The sequence below is a fragment of the Gigantopelta aegis genome, chromosome 14 (genome assembly GCF_016097555.1).
Source record: "Gigantopelta aegis isolate Gae_Host chromosome 14, Gae_host_genome, whole genome shotgun sequence".
In the NCBI taxonomy this organism is placed as follows: Eukaryota; Metazoa; Mollusca; class Gastropoda; order Neomphalida; family Peltospiridae; genus Gigantopelta; species Gigantopelta aegis.
The window spans coordinates 15354619-15376074 of NC_054712.1; the positions used below are offsets into that span (position 1 = coordinate 15354619).

The following is a 21456-nucleotide window of genomic DNA, read 5'->3' on the forward strand; positions in this document are numbered from 1 at the left end:
TAAAAGATCCATTGCTACTAAATGAAAAATGTAGCAGGTTTCCTCTCTAAGACTATAATATTATGTCAGAATTGCCAAATGTTTAACATCCAATAGCCGATGATTCAGTAATCAATATGCTCTAGTGGTGTCATTAAACAAAAATAAACGTTAACTTTTGTTTTAAATTATATGAAACGAATCAATTTATATAGTTATTGTATACAGTTTATTAGTGGACCTACTATCCACTAGTATCCATCCTGGCAGTTCTAAGTGTTGTGCTCCATTCATCTATGGGGTGGGAATTAGCTCAGTCGACAGAGCGCTCGCCTGGGGTGCTCGAGTCGAACATTCTCAGTGGTCCTAGACTAAAATATCAAAAGCTGTGGTATGTGCTCTCTTGTCCATGGGAAAGGGTATTTAAAAGATCCTTTGATGCTAATGAAAATATGTGTTGCGTTTTCTCAGACACATCTAATAGCTGATGATTAGTTAATCAGTATGCTTCAATTGTGTTGTTTAGCAGAGCAAACTTTTTTTTCCTTTCATCTACATTGTACATCGTATGACTGTTACTCAGCCGGTGTTGGTGTGTCATGCAGCACATACACACACAGGCAAGTACTGTCATGTGTGCTGTGCAAATAGACAGAGATGAATACCATATGGGATTATCACGACATGAAAACACTCTTGCTCCGGCAATTAATGTTTTTGTTGCCTATATCCATATATAACCACCATTGATTTCTGTCTGTATACACACATACTATAGGTTTTTAATCAAGCTTTCTCTCTCTCTCAACCACCACAAGCCTGGTGGAGTTCAATATAATCTATTAATAGCAGTGACCTGTAGTGCTGGCCTTGTGAGAATTCTGGCGCTCTATTTTACGCTTGAGCAAGCTGTCTTATGTATGAGTAGGTGGTAGCTGCAAGTACCGGTTGTGGTTGCGTTGATACTAGGTTTTTTTTTTCTCTCTCTGTATAATAATTTAGTGCCTTCTTGTAAGGAACACTGCCACTGGTGTCTGCATTTGTTAGCTCAAGTAGCTGATGTGAATCCAAACGACTTGTGGATATTTTTAGATCCTGTGCTGGATTATTGTGCTATCCATGTGTAACAGCTTGGCAGAAATATTTAAAAGGTTTGTTCATTTACATCACTTGGTTTGTTAGCTTGCTTCGCTGGGTTAGCATATTTAAAATAAAAACTTGCAGGTATATTTAAATTATAGATAACATGATAAACTATATTGCCCAGTGCTGTATGCTTGCAATTAACTGTACATTGTACAAGTAACATCACTGTAGTAAATTAATAGCTACATGCAATTACATGTATGTTGTTGTAATTTAGCTAAAATGTAACAACTGTACATAGTAATTTAATAACAAGTACATAAAACTTAATTGTTGTAATTTACAAGTAACTACATTGCAGTATTTTGGCAACATGTGTATAACATGTAACTGAATTTTAATTATTACAGTGTAGTCATGTAACTATCTTGTAATTAGTTATATTGAAGTAATTTAGCTATGTACATGTAACACAGTAAATATTAATATATTGTACATGTATGTGAGGACAATTTGTCCTTTACAGTCATATTATAATATGTCATTTCTGTGAAAACCTTACTCTCTCTAGAAATGGTAAATGTCTTGGCTGCAAGGTGGATTGTGAAATAGAGGTTTTAGTGATTTTGTTCACGTGAGGAAAACATGTTTTGGTCTTGAATTCTGTATGTATAGGGTCGTCTTTGATCTATATATATATATATATATATATATATATATATATATATATATCTACCTCTCTCTCTCTCTCTCTCTCTCTCTCTCTCTCTCTCTCTCTCTCTCTCTCTCTCTACATGTATGTAAATATGATTAGGGGTTATTTTGCATTAGGGTGTAGTTTGAAGGGTAGGGTGTGTGCCTTAGACCTGCAAATGGAAGAAACTTACTGGTATGGATGGATGTGGTCCAGTGGCAAATGGCACATGTTGGTCTAGGATTGAACCCTGTCAGTGGGCCTATTGATCGGATGTTTCCCCTTCCAGCCTGTGCTTCACAACTGGTATGACAATTAAGGTTTAAAATAATCATTTAATGTTAGACCCCAAATATTCATACCCATAGCTTAAAATATGCTGAGGTGTCAATCAAGTGATTTTCCTTTCACTCTGTGATGGAATGAGTACCAGGATATGAACACAGCACCTACCCTGCCTCAAGCCCCGACTTGTTCCTGTTTTCTGTATGCTGCTTCATCTGATACATGTAGAAATCAATGTGCTCTAGTGGTGTTGTTATTAAACAAAACAAACTTTTTAACCGATAGATGTAGATGTATGTAGACCACCTGTTTAGAAGGTCAGTACTTTATTGATGTTTGGGTGGTCTTTGTATACAGGTCAGCTGCATTTGTATTTGCCTTTGCATGTGTTCGTCAGATGAGGTGGAGAATAAAGATCATTCAGTGAGCTTTTGTGGTGTTATGGCAGCCGGTGCCATGCACTGGGAGTCCACACTGTAACAGTATCCAGCATGGTGGGTGTAAATACTCTCAATAGACTGAATCTGTCTCTGTAACACTTTATTTAATGTGTAATGTAGGAATATTTCTTGCTTGTCCTTTTTTTTTGTTAACTATCTTATTCTATAATGTGAAATGGATTCTAAAGCAATGGATATAAATACTGTAACAGTAGGGAGATAAGGTGAGTGCAAATATCATAAACAAACTCAGTAATTTTTTTCTTACACGTATGTTTATTACTTTCTAATAATCAAGGGGCGGTAGGTGCTTGCATCACAGGATCAAACCACCTCAGTGGATCCATTGAAATGATCGTTTTTTTCTTTCTCATTCCAACCAGTGCACCACAACTGTACAAATGCCATCGTATGTGTTTGCCTGTCTGTGGGAATTAGAGAATACTCAACGAGCTATGAGGCAATACCGTTTATCTTTCACGAGTGAATTGATGTCCTACCCAAGCCTTTGGTGAAGGAAAGACAACATCAATTCATGAGTGCAAGATAAACTCTAGTGCCAAGTAGTGAGTTGGGTATTCTATTTATTACCCTTTATCAACATTTATCATTTTTATTCTAAGATTTTCACACGAAAACAAGTTTGTAATTTGAGAACAAGAGACAGCGTTGCATCATAGCTGTGACGTACGTATCGTTGATGACATAAGTTATTTGTTGACATGGATAAAAAACATAGTTACTGTTGTATGTTGTTGCCTAACAGTTGTGACGTCAAAGCCTATAGTGAAGCATTGATTCTGACGTCAAAACGTATCTTGGTGAAGACATTTTTGTTTCCTTTCCCCACTTCTCTCGGTCTATATGGGTCATAAAGTGCATATAATAAAAGATTTAGAAAAATGTAGCGTGTTTCTTCTGATGACTACGTGTCAGCATTACCAAATGTTTGACATCCAATAGCCGATGATTAATTAATCAGTGTGCTCTAGTTGTGTCATTAAACAAAACAAACTTGAACATTTTCTAGGTTTTGCTTTTCAGTTCCAATTTAAAGCATATAGTACAACTATTCACATTAACGTTTTAGATTGGCAGCACATTGTCATGGTACAACTGGCTCTCACTTTCTAGCATTTACCTCGGCTTTAAATCGTTTCACAAGATCAATTTTGAGCCTTGATGTTAGGGGGTTGTTTTGTGGGCATTTTGTGTGTGCTTTTCATTTTTAATATAAATATATAGATATATTTTTATTACCAGTATTATTATTTTTTAAAAGGTTTTTATTTGTTAGAAGTACAGTTATGTACATCTATAATCATGGTAGGAATACAAAAAGTCGGCAACAATTATACTATTGATAACCCGGTTATTTAGGGTGTTATTCATATTATTTGTTCATTAAGTGCTTACTGGTATGTAAATTTGGGTTCACAATCCTGTGTAGGAATACAAAAAGTCGGCAACAATTATACTATTGATAACCCGGTTATTTAGGGTGTTATTCATATTATTTGTTCATTAAGTGCTTACTGGTATGTAAATTTGGGTTCACAATCCTGTGTGGGCTATAGAAAATGTATTGAAGCTTTTTATTAGTACTATTCTAAAATTATTATTGTGTGGGTGTATGAGAGGGAGGGAAAGAGAGAGTGGGTGAGTGAGTGAGTGAGTGTGTGAGTGTGTGTGTGTTTGTGTGTGTGTGTGTTTGTGTGTGTGTGTGTGTGTGTGTGTGTGTGTGTGATATAAGATTAAGAAACCAGTGTCAGACAAGAATTGGTTTTACCATGAAACTACATGTTATATTGTATATATTCAAACTGACATTGTTTCTAAATTGAAATTGAGTAGGATGCAAACATACATGTAATACCCACCAGCCTAACAGCTGAACACTGAATATAAAACTGCTATGTCTCTGGAACTGGTCATGTAATACTGTTTTCAACTGGTATTAAACTACAACTGACACTGTGCATTGTACTAGTGTGCATACATGTGTGTTATACATGCATGGACAGCTAGTAGATTTTCTCTTAATCAGCCTGGCAGGAATTATTTCCCAGTGTGTTGAGTGACTGCAGATTTGTTTGTTTTGGCACCTGTATACAGTTACCTTACCACCAGTCCACAGTGGCCTGCTTTCTGGCTCACTGTTTATGTGACATATATGACTAACACTGATTGGGTAGGCTGGATTACACCACACTATACTTGCAGAACAATCTAGCCCAGAACCTGTCTCAAATAACAGTCATAACATGAAATAACACAACTCCCACTCACAATACAAAATTAAAATGACATGAAGAAACCAAAAACACTGTTTTGAGCGGCAGTCCAAAAGTAAGTTCACAAGGCACATAACCTCATTAAAACTGATCAGATTTGATTGCAGAGTAATTGTTAATTTTGTTTGAAAAACTTGGTGTCATGTTGCAGCACTGTACATACTACGCCTGCGTGGTGACGACCGTTAATTAAAGATGGCGACTCAACTGGAGGAATGGTCCAAGGTGGAGGCCCATGCAGTAAATCTTTTCTTTCAATGCTTGGATCAATGCAGCTTCATCCTGTGCTAGATTAGAATGCTTAAGGGTGTACTATATCAAATAAAATCCCATAGGTGACCATGTTAACATTTGTGTTTAAAAAGACTATATCTAATATGTCAACCAAACTATGACCCATAAATATCAGTACTACAGCCCCTACCTCAAAGTATTAACTGCAGAAAATGGTACCTTTCTTGGCTCATTTTCGATATAACCAGATGTTTTTTCAACATCCCTTTTTTGCAAAAAGATTTTAGTACTTTTTTTTTCACAGATACCCCATACATGTTTTAAAGCCGCACACCCTAGTTCCATCCAGCGAAAATAAATTATAATTTGGTTAATCTACAAACCTGTAACACACTTGGATCACGTTTTTATCAAATTGAGTGAAAAAGGCGGTTTTATATCGATAAATACCATGGGAATCCCCATGTCCCAATTGCTTAAAATAATTTTGAAAGTTTGTATTCTGATGTCACTGGTAGATGTCGCTCGAAGCACAACAATGCCTACGTCACGACAAATTTCACAGACTTGGGGTGCGTTCTTTTCACCTCTCCTGGACATGTTCCAACTGTTCTGTCCTGGTTGTATCCCCTCTCCAGATATCGTAGGACTTGGCAAAATCATTGGTTTTAAGGGTTTGTAACGTTTTGTATTGAGATACTTACTTGTCTGAACTTTATTGTTACTGAAAATGTTCACGAACTGTGAAGAAAAATCTCACAAATGAACAACAACAAATTGGATGTTGATTGCGCGAACCGTGCAGGAGAAAACAAACCGAACCAAAATGATAACGGTCACGTTGTATACCAACGTCTGTGACATTGAAATGGAAATATCCCGTCTAAAAATAGATTAGACCTTGTCTGCTCAATGTTTTTTTCTCAAACGTGCGTCCGTTTTTCAGAAATACAAAAAATGCATTTTGTGGTATTACAAACACAAGGATTACCAGGATTACCAAAAAACACTTCAGGTGAATGGAAATATATATTCTAAATAATAAACGTAAAGTGCAATTTTATTTGTGAAAAAATGGGTTTAATAGCGAAAAACAACGCCGTAATGGTTAACAACTAGCCGTAACTAGGGTGTGTCCCTTTAAGCACAAGGCTACTTGACACATTGGTACTAGATGAAATAAAATTGCACATTTGTTTTACCCAGATGAAACTATTTTTTTTACAACCAACACACTCACATTTATCACCAATCACAGGGCTTGTGGTGTTCACTTCTTTATCAAAAGTTGGGTGCACCTTGAACTTTGACCCAGCCGGATGTTATTTGGTATAGTACTACCTTCTGACTTCTATTAACGGCTTTATCAAAACTTTGGTGCACCTCGAAACCAGCCGGATGTTATTTGGCTTAGGAGAACCGTAAGAGCTGCCATTAAATGAAAACTCCCTGAGCTGCTGACAGAAGTTGTCTATTTTTGCATGATGATGCTCAACGACACGGTGCTACTGCAACTTGCAAACTCTTGCAGCAATTTGCTGGGAATTCTTGGAGAACTCTTGCAGCACTTCAGTGGGAAGTCTTGGAGATATCTTGTAGCATTTCAGGTGGGAAGTCTTGGAGATATCTTGTAGCATTTCAGGAGGGAAGTCTTGGAGAACTTTTGCAGCATCTCAGTGGGAAGTCTTGGAGATATCTTGTAGCATTTTAGGTGGGAAGTCTTGGAGAACTCTTGCAGCATCTCAGTGGGAAGTCTTGGAGATATCTTGCAGCATCTCAGTGGGAAGTCTTGGAGATATCTTGCAGTATCTCAGTGGGAAGGCTTGGAGAACTCTTGCAGCACTTCTGGTGGGAAGTCTTGGAAACTTGCAATGCTTTGGTGGGAGGTCTTGGAGATCTCTTGCAGCACTTCTGTGGGAAGTCTTGAATGACTACCATCTGTTTCTTGCTCTTAAGGATCATACTGGTTGCAACAGATTTCAAAGTGGTGAAGACAGCTGTGAGACAGTGGTTGAACTTGCAGGTCACTGAATTCTACGCTGAAGGAATGAAAACAATTAGTCCAACCTTATAACAAATGCCTCAGCTGTGGTGTGGACTACGTTAAAAAATTAACATACATGTATGTGCGTGGAATACAGTGTGTATTGCTTTTGTTATAATTTGACATATATACTCCAGAATATATGTCTTTTAAACTTTCTTTTGGACTGCCCTTTGTAGTAATGTTCCATTGATTATTTATAATTGAAAATTGATCAGTTGGAGACTACTGATGTGATGATCAATTATAAAAATCCATAATCAATTGACATGAAAAATGTTAACTGTTATTGGTCATACAATTTAATAAAAAAAAATTGTGGAAATAATTATGCTTATTGATTTATAGCATGGTGAACATGACAAAAGGTCTTAAATTTGTATCTTTCTAACCAGTTGTATAATCGACTGAAAGTTGATCGGTTGTTGCAAACCAGTCCTAATCAATGATGAAATTCCAACCAGTTCCTAATATCAAATACTGAAACACTTTTTCATAATAATAACCGTAAAAATATATATATTATAGATAGAGATAGAGATAGATAGAGAGAGAGAGAGAGAGAGAGAGAGAGAGAGAGAGAGAGAGAGAGAGAGAGAGAGAGAGAGAGAGAGCTTGCATGCGTGCGAGGGAGGGAGGGAGGGAGGGTGGGTGGTTAATGACATAAGATATCAGCCTTTATCCTGTGAAGGTAAGAATAGGAAATTCCTGAAGTCCATAAAAATTAAGACCTATGGGTCAAATATAGTTAACAATATTACCATAATATTGATGAGTAATCTGGCAGTTCTCATAAATTACCACTACTGTTACAGCATGTTGCAGTTGATTTAATACGTGCTCATTCATTGGTTGAAAATGAACTAAACTAAATCATTGTTAAACCAGTGCATGATAATGTTTCATTGAGAAATTGTGATTTTTTTATTTCGCTGGTTATGAGTACCCACTGGGGTAATAATATAGATCATTATATAAGTGGGACTGCCATATGGAATTTATGAAAGGAGTTTGGGAATTATTTTATTCCCCAAACAAGTTTCATAAGTTTCATATGGCCTTCCTGTGAACTTTATAATTTATTTATTATCCACAAACTGATTTATATCAAACGTTAAATATGATTGTAATTCCTTCACACTTGACGTTAATAACATCCAGCAATGTCAATTACAGTGACTCTGAATGATGATATTATCACGGCTGTGACTACCTGCAAGCTATAGTGATGTCAGAAGTGTGCCATAACAGTTTTCAATGTATTGTTATGACCCATGCCATAAAGATAGTGTGGGAACATACAATATTTATGTAACTCATTGACCATGTGGGACCCAGTTGTTACTCGTCATTGAACCCTCTCATTGACCCTACTGCAGTCAGTGCTTCACACTTTAGTATCCTTTAGGGGAAGTACGTATTTAGAGAATAATTAATGAGCTACAAGGAATTATGAATTATCTGTCCCGAGTAATTGAATATTGTTAACCTGAGTAGCAAGTTGGTTATTCTCTTTATTACCCATTGTCACTTTAAACTGGTTTTTAACAGAGAAATTCCTCTGGGGTCTAATGCATGAATCGAGACAATGACGTTGTCTCGGACTATTTGCGAACACCGAAACTTTCACGTGAAAGTCAGAATGCATGAATGAAGACAAGCCAAAGTCTGGGACTACTGGAGGGACGAAATCGCTCAAATTTTGGTCCTGCTACAACCCAGGCGTAAATACAGTAGTCTCTGACAACCGGTTACATTCAGTATAGCTGACGTTGCACTGATGTGTTTTATAGACTTGCGATTAGGGTTAACTGAATTTATACCCACATTTTGGACGCATGGGCAATCCAGCATTTTGTAATAGGGGGAGGGGCCTCACAAAATTATAAAAAGGGCAATTATCCGACCTCCAAAAGAGTGCACGATCTTTATGCGGGTTTGGGGACATGTTCATCGGAAATTGTTGAAATAAAGATACCCAGAGACGTGTTTTCATAACAGTTGAGTGTTGTGCATTGTGGGTGATGAATTTAAAAAGGGCACTTAAAACGGAAGCCCTCTGGACCCGCCAATGGGACGTATATAATATCGATCAAATGTATCATCATTTACTGTTGTACCGGTATATCATTTATCAACTACATGTCAATAGGAACCGGGGGCCTGTGACACCCGTCTACCACCCGATAATTATTCAGAATTAATAGTAGGAGTACTTGGTTGTTAAAAGTCTTAAATACAGGTCTATAATTGTTTTATTATCAGTTATAACTTTAAATTATATGTTAAAATTTTAACATTTTATTACCATAGTTGAATCAATAGTACCAATATCCGATGTCGGTCCTACACAGTGAGTCATACAAATCTTATTCGCGTAAAATACGAAGAAAAAAAAGTTTTATTTAACGACACCACTAGAGCACTTTTGTTTATTAATCATCGGTTATTGCATGTCAAACATTTTGTAATATTTTTCTAGTAGTCTTAAAGGAAACCCGCTGCATTTCCCCCACAGACAGGACAGCACATACCACAGCTTTTGATATACCAGTCATGGTGTACTTGTGACGGGGAATACCCCAAGCAGAATATGGATTTGAATAAATATTTTTATTTATTATTATTTTGTATTTTTTTACTCCGACAGATCACAAGAATGTAGCTCATAACGTTACATCATTAGAAACTGATTTTATAAGACCAGAGTTGATTACAAACAATTTAAATTATGTTTATATATTCATATTTATATATGACCTAACATTTAATGTTTGACACCCCCCCCCCCCCCCCCCACCCCATTTATCACCATCTATGTTTCACGAGTTGTTTTAAAATATATCTAACGAGCGAACGCGTCCAAACCTATTTGATTAAAATATATAAAAATAACAAAATATGTTCGTTAATCAGTGAATATGTTATGTAATTGTTATAAATATATAAAACGCGTGTTCCCAGTGTTGTATGCTTTACTGTATATTATATAATATAACGCATAAGTTGTTTAAATTGAGGGGCGTATTCGATTGCCTTAATTCGATGTTACGTAAATGGGAAATTAAAAACAAAATTGGCGATTTACAGGTATGGTTTAATTGGCAGGCGCAACTCTGAGAATTTTAAATAGCGTGACCCATAATCTTGTGATGGATTAAAAAAATTAATCACAATTATAAAGTAACAGACACACTAGTTTCTCTGATTTAAAACCCCCAGCTTCCTTCATATTTTCTCACCTTATTAATAATTTGTGCTATAGTGCCACCATGGTTACCCACGACATTACCACAATAAATATTGTAGAGAGTAGTTCCATTATAAATACAAAATCAGTGTGATGTCAAAAACGTTTTCTATTATTTCTTGCAATGTTATAGTTTATATATTGGAGTGTTTCAGTGCAAGAAAATTCTTGGGATTTCCTACTTTATAAATAGAAATACAGCGAACGCTGTGACAATCGTGCTAAAGTCTCGAACTTCGTTGTCGTAGTCGCACATCGGGTCCATGCATAGAAAACTGATGACGGCCAAAGTCTTGACGTATATAGTCCGGGACAATGACTTGTTTGAGACTTTCGGTTGTCTCGGTTCATGCATGAGACCCCTGTTGTCTACAACAAAGCCATCAGCCATTAACATCATATGGTCTGGATAATGTGATGTGAAGCACATGATGTAATGTAATTGACATCATCACATAACTAACTGGCCTCGGTGGCGTCGTGGCAGGCCATCGGTCTACAGGCTGGTAGGTACTGGGTTCGGATCCCAGTCGAGGCATGGGATTTTTAATCCAGATACCGACTCCAAACCCTGAGTGAGTGCTCTGCAAGGCTCAGTGGGTAGGTGTAAACCACTTGTTCAACAAAGGCCATGGTTTGTGCTATCCTGCCTGTGGGAAGCGCAAATAAAACATCCCTTGCTGCTAATCGGAAGAGTAGCCCATGTAGTGGCGACAGTGGGTTTCCTCTCAAAATCTGTGTGGTCCTTAACCATATGTCTGACACCATATAACCGTAAATAAAATGTGTAGAGTTCGTCGTTAAATAAAACATTTCTTTCTTTTTCATCACATAACTATTCTTTTTTACAGCCAAATGTTTACAATACAAAATAATAATACTGTGGTTGCATTAGAAAATTATTATTTTTCTTTGCTACTAAAGCTGCTGCTTATAAAAATATACCATTTCATTTTAATGAAATAAATGAGTAATTTTTCTGTAAATCTTTGTAGATCATATAATGTATGTGTAATCTTGACTCATGAATGGAAACATATGAATGAAAGTGAAGTTCTATCCATGGAAAACAACCAACCAAACGTCGTGATTTTTAAGCCAGCCAATCGGTGGCTGTATAGAAACAATCTGCACACTGTGCAGATATCAAAAACATATTGCCCCTTATATTTGAGCCCATATGGGTAATAAAAAACTAACTTGCTGCTGATCGATAAGAATATACTATGTAGCAGCGGCACTGCCTCACTCATCTTAGACCCAGTATTACTGTTATTGTATGTAAGATTGTTGAAAGCTATGCTTTAAAACATGTAAAATGCACTATATACACAGATCTGTTGGGTAAATGTTTGTATGGTGAAATCTACACCAGATAGGCAGTTTTCTACTTCTTTCATCAACAGTGATTGTGGACAAAAAACACTTTGTACATAATTGCAGGTTAGACCTACCGTAAATGCTTGATGGTTTGAAACGAGTTTGACCAGATTTAGTGACGTACATATATGTGTGTATATAAATGTATATATTGTAGTTTGAATGTCATTCAGGAAAAACTGGAAAGGAAAGGAATGTTTGTACCATAACAGAATATGAATGAATGTGTATATAAATGTATACAAATATGTATGCTTAGTAGTTTTGGTGTTTAATGTCATTCAGGAAAAACTGGAAAGGAAAGGAATGTTTGTTTCAAGTACCAACCACTCAACAGAATGAATGAATGAATGTTCAAATGTTTATACACTGTTTTTACACCCCAGCCTCACAAAAATACATATTCTGTTTTTAAACCCCGCTATTGGGTGTCAACCCCAAATACATGTATGCTTAGCTGTATTTGGTGTTTAACAAGAAACCATAAGTCATATTCAGTGAAATGTCATGTTTTAACAATTACACCTGCACACCGTATCAATTGTCTTTATTGAGTCATACAATTCTGTTTTTTAATCCCTCCTTGCCTCATCTATCTATCTGTTTCAAGTAGCTATTACCACATGATTCTGTTTTTTAGTCCCCCCCCCCCCCCTTTCCCTATATCTGTCTGTCTATCTGTCTCAAGTGGCTATTACCACATGATTCTGTTTTTCAGTCCCCCCCCCCCCCCTTCCCTATATCTGTCTATCTGTCTCAAATGGCTATTACCACATGATTCTGTTTCTGAGCCCCCCCCCCCCCCCCCCCCCCCTTCCCTATAACTGTCTATCTGTCTCAAATGGCTATTACCACATGATTATGTTTTTCAACCACTCCTTCCCTCTATCTGTCTTATAGAATCCTGACTATACCAATGTGTAGATGTACGGCACATGTTTAATTAAGATTTACAAGTCTGTCTGTCTCAAGTGGGGTTTTCACCACAGGATTGAGTGTAATATCAGGCATGTGCTTCTTCCACTAATTGGCAGAATTCCGCTTTTTTTTTAAATTTGTCCTTTTATTCATTTTTCTTGCATTCTGCACTCGATTACGTGCCTTCGACACACATGTATAATTTTCAGCTTTTTTAGAAATGTTTCATTCATATGCCTGTAATATACTAGTATTATTTTGTGGAGTTGACTGTCGAAAGAAAATCAAAATATATTTTACGTAAATAATCATTAAAAGTTATATATGTTTATGTTTGTATTAATTATGGTATTATGTATGTGTATTACATGTAAATAATTACATATTTTATACTTGTACTTGAGGACATGGGCAGGACATAGCCCAGTGGTATAGTGCTCACTTGATGCACGGTCAGTCTAGGATTGATCTCCATTGGTAGGCCTATTTGGCTCTTTCTCGTTCCAGCTAGTGTAACAAGACTGGTATAATATGCTTTCTTATCTGTGGAAAAGTGCCTGTAAAAGATCCCTTGCTACTAATGGAAAAAATGTAGCAAGAATTACCAAATATTTAATATAAAATAGCTAAGGATTAATAAATCAGTGTGCTCTAGTGGTGTCGTTAAACAAAACAAACTTCTTCTTTTTTTGTACTTGAGGAAATCATCATCAACACAGTAAAGTTTTGCTTTCTAGTTTCCTTGTTCACTAGTATTACAGCCACACCCATGATTGTAAATGGCGACATTTACAGGAAGTACCAGCGGTCATACACTGGTTGTCACTGCCTGATTCGGTGTAATGACTATTGCAAGGATGTGATCACACTGTATTATTGTGTGATCTCCCTACTTCTAAGGATAGTCAAAGGCCTATTGTCTTATGTACATGCACATTAAAATAACACTGTGACTCATTTGATAACAGCTGGTGAATAGTCTACATGAATATATCTGTAGTAATCATATAATCAATATAATATTCAGGTCTCTTGTACGGTACATGCAAGGGTGCAGAAATGAACTTGATTGACAAATCAATTCTTTCATATAGATTTATAAAATTCAAGTGACATTCCGCAGGTATTTAACAGGACAATCTATTCAAAACCGTCAACATAATTTGAACATAAACAATTTAAGCCATTTCTAAGTAGTATTGACCTTTTACCGACTGTTTCCTGAATGTCGTGCTTATGCAGTTGATCATTTGGAAGTAATCTTTTGTCAATACCAGAGCCGGTTTATCCTAGTAGCACATGTAGGAGGTGCTATGGACCCAGCACTTAGGGGTCCCGTGGTGATTTTTCCTGTGGTAATTTTTCCCTTCTCCCTGATGCGGTTGCAAAATATAATTCCAGGGAAGGCAGCCCCGCTGTTATTTGTGCTACTGGCCCCGCGAATCCTTAAACTGGCTCTGGTCAATGCTGTATATAAAATATACATGTATTATGTATTTCGTCATCATTCTGAACAGTTTGTTTGAATGGTTTGAAATTCTGGCACGCCTGGTGCACTGTGGCAGATTCGATGGAAAATTACAGTCAGTCAAAAAAACCCAGATCGCCTGTTGGACTGGTTGTTGCATTTTTTAACTGGTCCGTCAGAATGTTTACTTGCATTTGGCAAATGTGCAAGTACTTTCTGCACCCATGTACATGTGATGATCATATCATCAATACCATGTTCAGGTCTCTTGCCACTTGGAGACCGGTCTACTCATGATGTACGTTAGTTTAACTGAAGTCCAGTCTTACTACCAGTTGGTCATAGAAGTGTCTGTGAGTTTAAGCCAAACGCTTTCCCATGTCCAGTGGTAGGATACAGGGCAGGAACTAACACTTGCCCCAGGCGAGTAGAAACCACTGCAGACAAGTACAGTTTTCAGTGTTGTCAGACCAGTAAACCAAGTAATCAAAATAATCACAGGATGGCCACACACATGGCAGTGGTAAATAATTCTATATTGGTACAAGTGCTGTGTCTGTAGAAATTATTAGTCTCCTACCAGTCCCATATTGTTATTGACATCCAATAGCCGATGATTAATAAATCAATGTCCTCTAGTCGTGTCATTAAATAAAACAAATTTTTTTTCCTTTTTTTTTTCTTACCAGTCCAACCAGAGGGGATTATAGGTTTTATCTCTGTCTGTCCATCCGTGTGTCTGTCCGTCCATCCGTCTGTCTGTCAGTCCATCTGTCCCACATTTAAATGTAGTTTTCCAGATGTGTTTTTCACAATGCCTTGAGATATTGAGTTGAAATTTAATGTATAGCTTTAGCATGTTCTGTTATAAATCAAGTTTGACTTTAATGGCAATTTATAAATTTTTGACAGAGTTATGGCTCTTGAACTTAGGTGATAAAAAGAACAAAAAATTCAAGACTTTTTTTTTTGCAATGCCTTAAAGGGACACACCCTAGTTACGTTTATTTGTTAACCATTAAGGCGTTGTTTTTCGCTATTAAACCCCATTTTTCACAAATAAAATTGCACTTTACTAATACACATTTCCATTCACCTGAAGTGCTTTTTGGTAATCCTGATGTTTGTAAAACCACGAAATGCATTTTTTGCATTTTTTCACAAGATGTGTTGTCGAGAAAAAAACGTTAAGCAAGCGAGGTCCAATCTATTTTTAGAGGGGATATTTCCATTTCAATGTCACGTTGGTATATCACGTGATCATTTTGGTTCGGTTTGTTTTCTCGTGCACGGTTCGCGCAATCAACATCCGATTTGTTGTTGTTCATTTGTGAGATTTTTCTTCACAGTTCGTGAACATTTTCAGTAACAATAAAGTTCAGACAAGTAAGTGTCTCAATACAAAACGTTACAAGCCCTTAAAACCAATAATTTTGCTAAGTCCTACGATATCTAGAGAGGGGATACAACCAGGACAGAACAGTTGGAACATGTCCAGGAGAGGTGAAACGAACGCACCCCAAGTCTGTGAAATTTGTCGTGACGTAGGCATTGTTGTGCTTCGAGCGACATCTACCGGTGACATCAGAATACTAACTTTCAAAATTATTTCAAGCAATTGGGACATGGGGATTCCCATGGTATTTATCGATATAAAACCTGCTTTTTCACTCCATTTGATAAAAACGTGATCTAAGTGTGTTACAGGTTTGTAGATTAACCAAATTATAATTTATTTTTGCTGGATGGAACTAGGGTGTGCGGCTTTAAGATATTGAGATGAAATTTTTTATACAGCTGTATCATGTACTGTTACAGATCAACTTTAACTTTTATTGTGATTGCCCTTGAATTTGGTTAGGAGATAATGAAAAGTTGGGGGGGGGGGGGGGGGGGGGGGGCTGTAGTGGACATGTATTGCTTTGGCAGTACTCTGAGAATGCTTGTTACCCATGTGAATACATGTATGTATAATGACATTTTGAAATACATGTATGTATATTTGGTATCTGCCTTTATAATTAGCAAACTTGTTTCATACACATGCTGCTGTACCAGGTTTACACGATTTAAGATAATATCAGTATCATATTTACAGTTCACAATGTACCTGTAGATGCATTGGTGTAGCAAGCTAGGGTTGGGGGTAATATATACATGTATATATTATTTTTTTCCCCACCACCATTTCCTATTTGACCCATGACATGATCATTGACAGTGTGGTTGCCCCCCCCCCCCCAGTGTGGTTGCCCCCCAGTGTGGGCACCCCCTAAATATAGAAGCCTGACCACACCAGTATGTAGATATACATGAATGTTAAAATAAGATGCACAATGAGAACCCCCATTTTAATTTTTTTTTTTTTTTTAATTAAAAAAAATAGATTAGGCCCTTATTGGTTAGCTTAGATGTGAGCCTGTATATTTCATTATCAATGTTTAAATGTTTACATAAAACTTCATTTTGTCATGTTTTATTGAAATTGTAGCACAGTGGTCATTATTTACAGACTTCCTGGGAGTCAGAAAACCCCCAACATTTTGGCTTTATGCTGTGACCTTAGTACATGTACATACCTGTAGTTCCAGTTCAACTTATGATCATGTTTGTTGGTTCTTGTAATATTGTACAAGTTTAAAAAAATTGTATTTTGCAGATAAACTGGATAAGAATCTCAGGTATATCTCTAAGTGAATTCCGGGGACTGTTACAGGGGAGTAACCATGGCAACAGTTACATATGAAGAAACGACCACAACGTCCAGTGCGCCGGCCATCCGACCAGACCCGGAGTACGTGAAGACCATCAATGGAATCCTCAAAATTGCTGAAATGGTAAACTGTGTGTTAAATTACATAGTCTATTCCGTGACCCTTTTCAGCCGGGACATACTCATCTACCCACAGGGCTTCATCGCTTTCCAGAGGGCGGGATTTAGCTCAGTTGGTTGAGTGCCTCCTGAGGTGCTTGCATTGTAGGGTCGAACCACCTCGGTGGATCCATTCAACTCAGTGGGTTTTTTTCTCGTTATAACCAGTGCACCACAAGTGGTCAAAGGCTGTGGTATTTGCTTTCGTGTCTGTGGGAAAGTGCATATAAATGATCCCTTGCTACTAATTGATAAAAAATGTGCTGGTTTTCTCTCCAATCTCTCACATATCCACTGAGCCCCGTACACATTTTTGTACAGCAGATTTATATGATTTCGGGAAATTGGTTCTATCACAGGGATCTGTGGCATCCGTGTATAGTAGTCGCATATTCAGCGGGCCCGCACAGTGCCCTTTGAAGTTTTCTCTACTCCAAATCGCGAGGCGCCCGTGGGTAAGCTGCAAGGGTATTGCAGGATAATCCTATGGACGCCACACAGCAGTTGGACGGGAGCCATGAGATACCCATACGATTTTTACACATTGTACGGGGCTCGTGAAGGACTTGCACGGACATCGTAAGATGGAATTTGTACAGGTGCCGTACGATTTGAGGGTCCCGAAATTCAGTCCCAAAATCGTACGGCATCCGGACGAATGTTACAGGGGCTGTACTGGGCCCGTGCGATGCTGTATATGTGTCTACGGGTTTACGGCCAATAAAAATTTCTATGACACATAGGGAACATTTAACTCCGCACTAAAAGCTTCCGATGTGCCCTATGACGAGGAAAGAATGCCAAGGTGCCCACAGGATAGCCATGGCACCCTTGCGACTGCCGTATGATTTTGCAAGTTTTCCTGAAAATTTGGGCCCGAATTGGTGGATATGTGACTGTAGCATAAGACTATATGTCAGAATTATCAATAGCCGATGATTAATTAATCAGTGTGCTCTAGTGGTGTCGTTAAACAAACCAAACCAAACTTTCATCAAAACTGGCTCATATTTTCATTCATCTTTCTCATCTATCACCCTCTGCCTATCATTCTCATTATCTTAATATAAATACCTTTCCAGTTTCTGCCAATGTGCCCACCTGTGGGACTCTATCCTAGATCGATCGCGCATCAGGCGAGTGCTGTACCACTGAGCTACGTCCCGCCCCCTAAATTAACAAAAATGGGAAACATAATTTTCCAAAATCTAAAACACAAAATCATCCTTTGTAAAGTAAGGAAATAAAATAGCAATATTCACACATATTGAAGAATGTTGTCTGCTTACGTAGTGTAAAACTGAGTTTTAATGCTGGTTTGTTGACATGTTTCAGGTGGTGTCCATCATTGTTTTGATCTGTGCATCCGTCGACTCGATCTACTGGTACTCGCGTGGCGGGGGCTGGGTTCAGTTCGTAGCAGCGTCGGCGTTAATTACCGTCATTATCCTCTTCATCTTCCACTTCATGCACATCATCAACCGACTGCCAGGACCCTGGACATTCATTGTAAGTATATCTGTGAATCTGTATTAAACAGTCAAACAAGGTCTCCTGTAACATGAACATAGCCAGGGCACTAAATATATCAGAAAACTCATTTGAGGTATGATGGGCTACCATAGGTGAACCTCTTCTCAATTTGTTCCATTTCAACCAATGTCCCATCACTGGTTCTCGACCAGTGTCCCATCACTGGTTCTCGACCAGTGTCCCATCACTGGTTCTCAACCAGTGTCCCATCACTGGTTCTCAACCAGTGTCCCATCACCTACCAAACAACTGAGTGGAAGATTTTCTTACTGTATGCATTTTCTATTGCAGGAATTCCTTTACTACTGTGTGGTCTATTTACTATTGCAGGAATTGATTTACTAAAGTGTGTTCTGTTTACTATTGCAGGAATTTATTTACTACTGTGTTGTTTACTGTTGCAGGAATTTATTTACTACTGTGTGTTCTGTTTACTATTGCAGGAATTCATTTACTACAGTGTGTTCTGTTTACTATTGCAGGAATTCATTTACTACTGTGTGTTCTGTGCGTTGTGGCTGATCGCAGCCATTGTTGCTGCCGTCCGAGCCCCGTGGTTTGCATCCATTGGTGCTGCTGCAGTGAGTATTCCTCTACCATAGTTTACACACTATGCAACGCACGTTTAAATAACTCCCACTCTGTGTTTTAACGCATTTTACAGGTACTGTTCACATTAAACCAAGTAGGCATACATAGTGAAACAATTGAAAAAAACAAACATCCATAAAATAATACTTGCAACCGACTTTGAATTATGTTGTCAGATCAGGTGGGCACCCTGCACTCCCCAGCAATTTTGAGGACATGCTGGGAGCACAATAGCAAATTAAGAAGTTCTTAATGGGGCATGAAGACAGAATTTCTTTTTGAATTAAATGAATAATAATTTAAAAAAAAAAATGAATACATACAAAATAAAAAATAAAATAAAAATGACTGAAACAAAATTAATGTTGCATATTTTTTTAATCGTGATAACTCGTGAAATGTTGGCATTTTCAAAACTGTAACGTCACTCAATGGAAACTATAACTTTTGTTGCAATTAATAATTTGTATGGCAATATACAAGAACTTTTCTAGGACATCATAAATAAAGGTAGTTTTCCAATAACATTCAGGACCAACTATGATGTGATTTATGAGGAGCATCGTTGGCAAGATGGGTTGAAGGGCATAGCATTGGCAATACATTGTTGTTGGTAGGGGTGAAATTGCGAGGGCTTTACGGCACATGTAAAGGACAAGACAGCAATTGCCGTCATCTAATTGAATCCCTGTTACAGTGCCTCCCATCTACCCCATGTGTTATATTCTGGAACAGCCCTCGGAGCTTTAGATTGCATCAAAGTCGAGACTGTAAATGTTGTTCCCAAAATACATGGGTCTAAAATAATCAGGCCCAAATTAACTAGAAACATGCTGACGTCAAAATATTTCATCTCAAAACCACTGAAATGTTAAGTTTAATTACATTAAAATAACTTGAAATGTATTTGTTAATAGTGACAACTCTCCAGCAGCTGTTAATGACAGTACTGAACTAAAACGACCTTCCTGTGCTCAGAAAAAAAAAGACGAAAGTCCCTGTTGTGCCCAAATTGTTGAGATGTAAAGCCCTGATCCCTGTGTATGTTTTATCACTCTGAAGATGTCCTTTTGTTTTGCCTTGAAGTCGAAAGGTGGGATATATTACTTTTACAACAGCATCAAATTTTGCATTTAGCTGAGTATTACGTTTTCATGTTTCGCTCCATTCCACCTCCATGTTTATATCTATAGTCCATCTCACAGGGAACGCCTCTTTTCATGCTATGTTATTTACTACAAGTTATTTATTTCTGAGCCGATTGTTTTCTAAATTGGACACAAAAATAGTGGGTTTTTTGTTATTTCCAAAACACTTTTACTTTTCTTCTTACATCACAAACAAATATGAAATTATTTACAAAAAACATTTTTGTAGGAGGATGGGACGGACTATAGTAATGGTCATCTCAGTGCATGTTAAAAAATTATTATTATAAAAAAAAATTAAAACCAAATTAATCCTGAATGTTTTATCACAAATTATTTTGTTTTATTTATCAAAATGGTTTGATAGGTGAGTAATTTAATTTCATAGAATTCGTGTTATTTATATATATTTTTTTTTTCCAGTTTTTTTGCTTCGCTGCTCTCGCCATATTCGCCATAGACACATTCTTCATGTTCCGAGGCTGGCAGAGTGTACAACATCCAGTGACAGGTGGAACCACAACCGCCGCGACAGCCACCACAACCACCACCACGTACGAGACGAGGACACAGTACTAGGTCTCCGTTCTCCTCTGTCATTGCTTGTGATCTCTGTGTAATGGAAGGGATTTCTGTATTTCTCGTTGTTCAGCTGGTTAACAGTGTTGTCATGTAATCTTAACAGCTTGTGTACTGGAACATAATCGGTAGTTACCATCTTTTAAAAGTAAAATAAGTAATCATGGGTCTGGTTTTGAAAGGCTAAAACACGTGATAATGAAGGTACCACAGGTGAAATATATATATATATACATCAATCAGCAGTGCAGAAATGAGCTTTGGAAAAACATCTTTCTGATAGTGATAGGCGATCGTAATTGGTAGTGATGAGCTAGAACTAGAACTCTGATAACACATGATATGTATGTGTTTACATTGTCATATATACATGCATATATCTATGTGTAATACATGATATGTATGTGTTTATATTGTTATATATACATGCATATATCTATGTGTAATACACACACAGATTTGTAATACATGATATGTGTGTATATATTGTTATATACATGTATAGATATGTAATACATGATATGTATGTGTATATATTGTCTTATATACATGCATAAATGTGTAATACATGATATGTGTGTATATATTGTTGTATACATGTATTGATATGTAATACATGATATGTGTGTATATATTGTCTTATATACATGCATAAATGTGT

General features: G+C 37.2%; 1 protein-coding gene across 1 annotated transcript; it reads left to right on the forward strand.

The window, feature by feature from the left end:
• Positions 1-868: 868 nt before the first annotated feature.
• On the forward strand, positions 869-21247 carry LOC121388671 (plasmolipin-like). Its single transcript, XM_041520117.1, has 5 exons — positions 869-1130; positions 16732-16909; positions 18280-18453; positions 18960-19058; positions 20640-21247. Exons 2-5 carry the CDS (start codon positions 16799-16801, stop codon positions 20793-20795), a joined length of 540 nt encoding a protein of 179 aa, XP_041376051.1. The 5' UTR covers positions 869-1130; positions 16732-16798; the 3' UTR covers positions 20796-21247.
• Positions 21248-21456: the final 209 nt, after the last annotated feature.

Coding starts and splice junctions, on each gene's coding strand:
- LOC121388671 (XM_041520117.1), top strand. CDS start 16,799: ATGGCAACAGTTACATATGAAGAAACGACCACAACGTCCAGTGCGCCG. Junction 18,454..18,959: donor CAGGACCCTGGACATTCATT/GTAAGTATATCT, acceptor TTACTATTGCAG/GAATTCATTTACTACTGTGT. Junction 19,059..20,639: donor CATCCATTGGTGCTGCTGCA/GTGAGTATTCCT, acceptor TTTTTTTTCCAG/TTTTTTTGCTTCGCTGCTCT.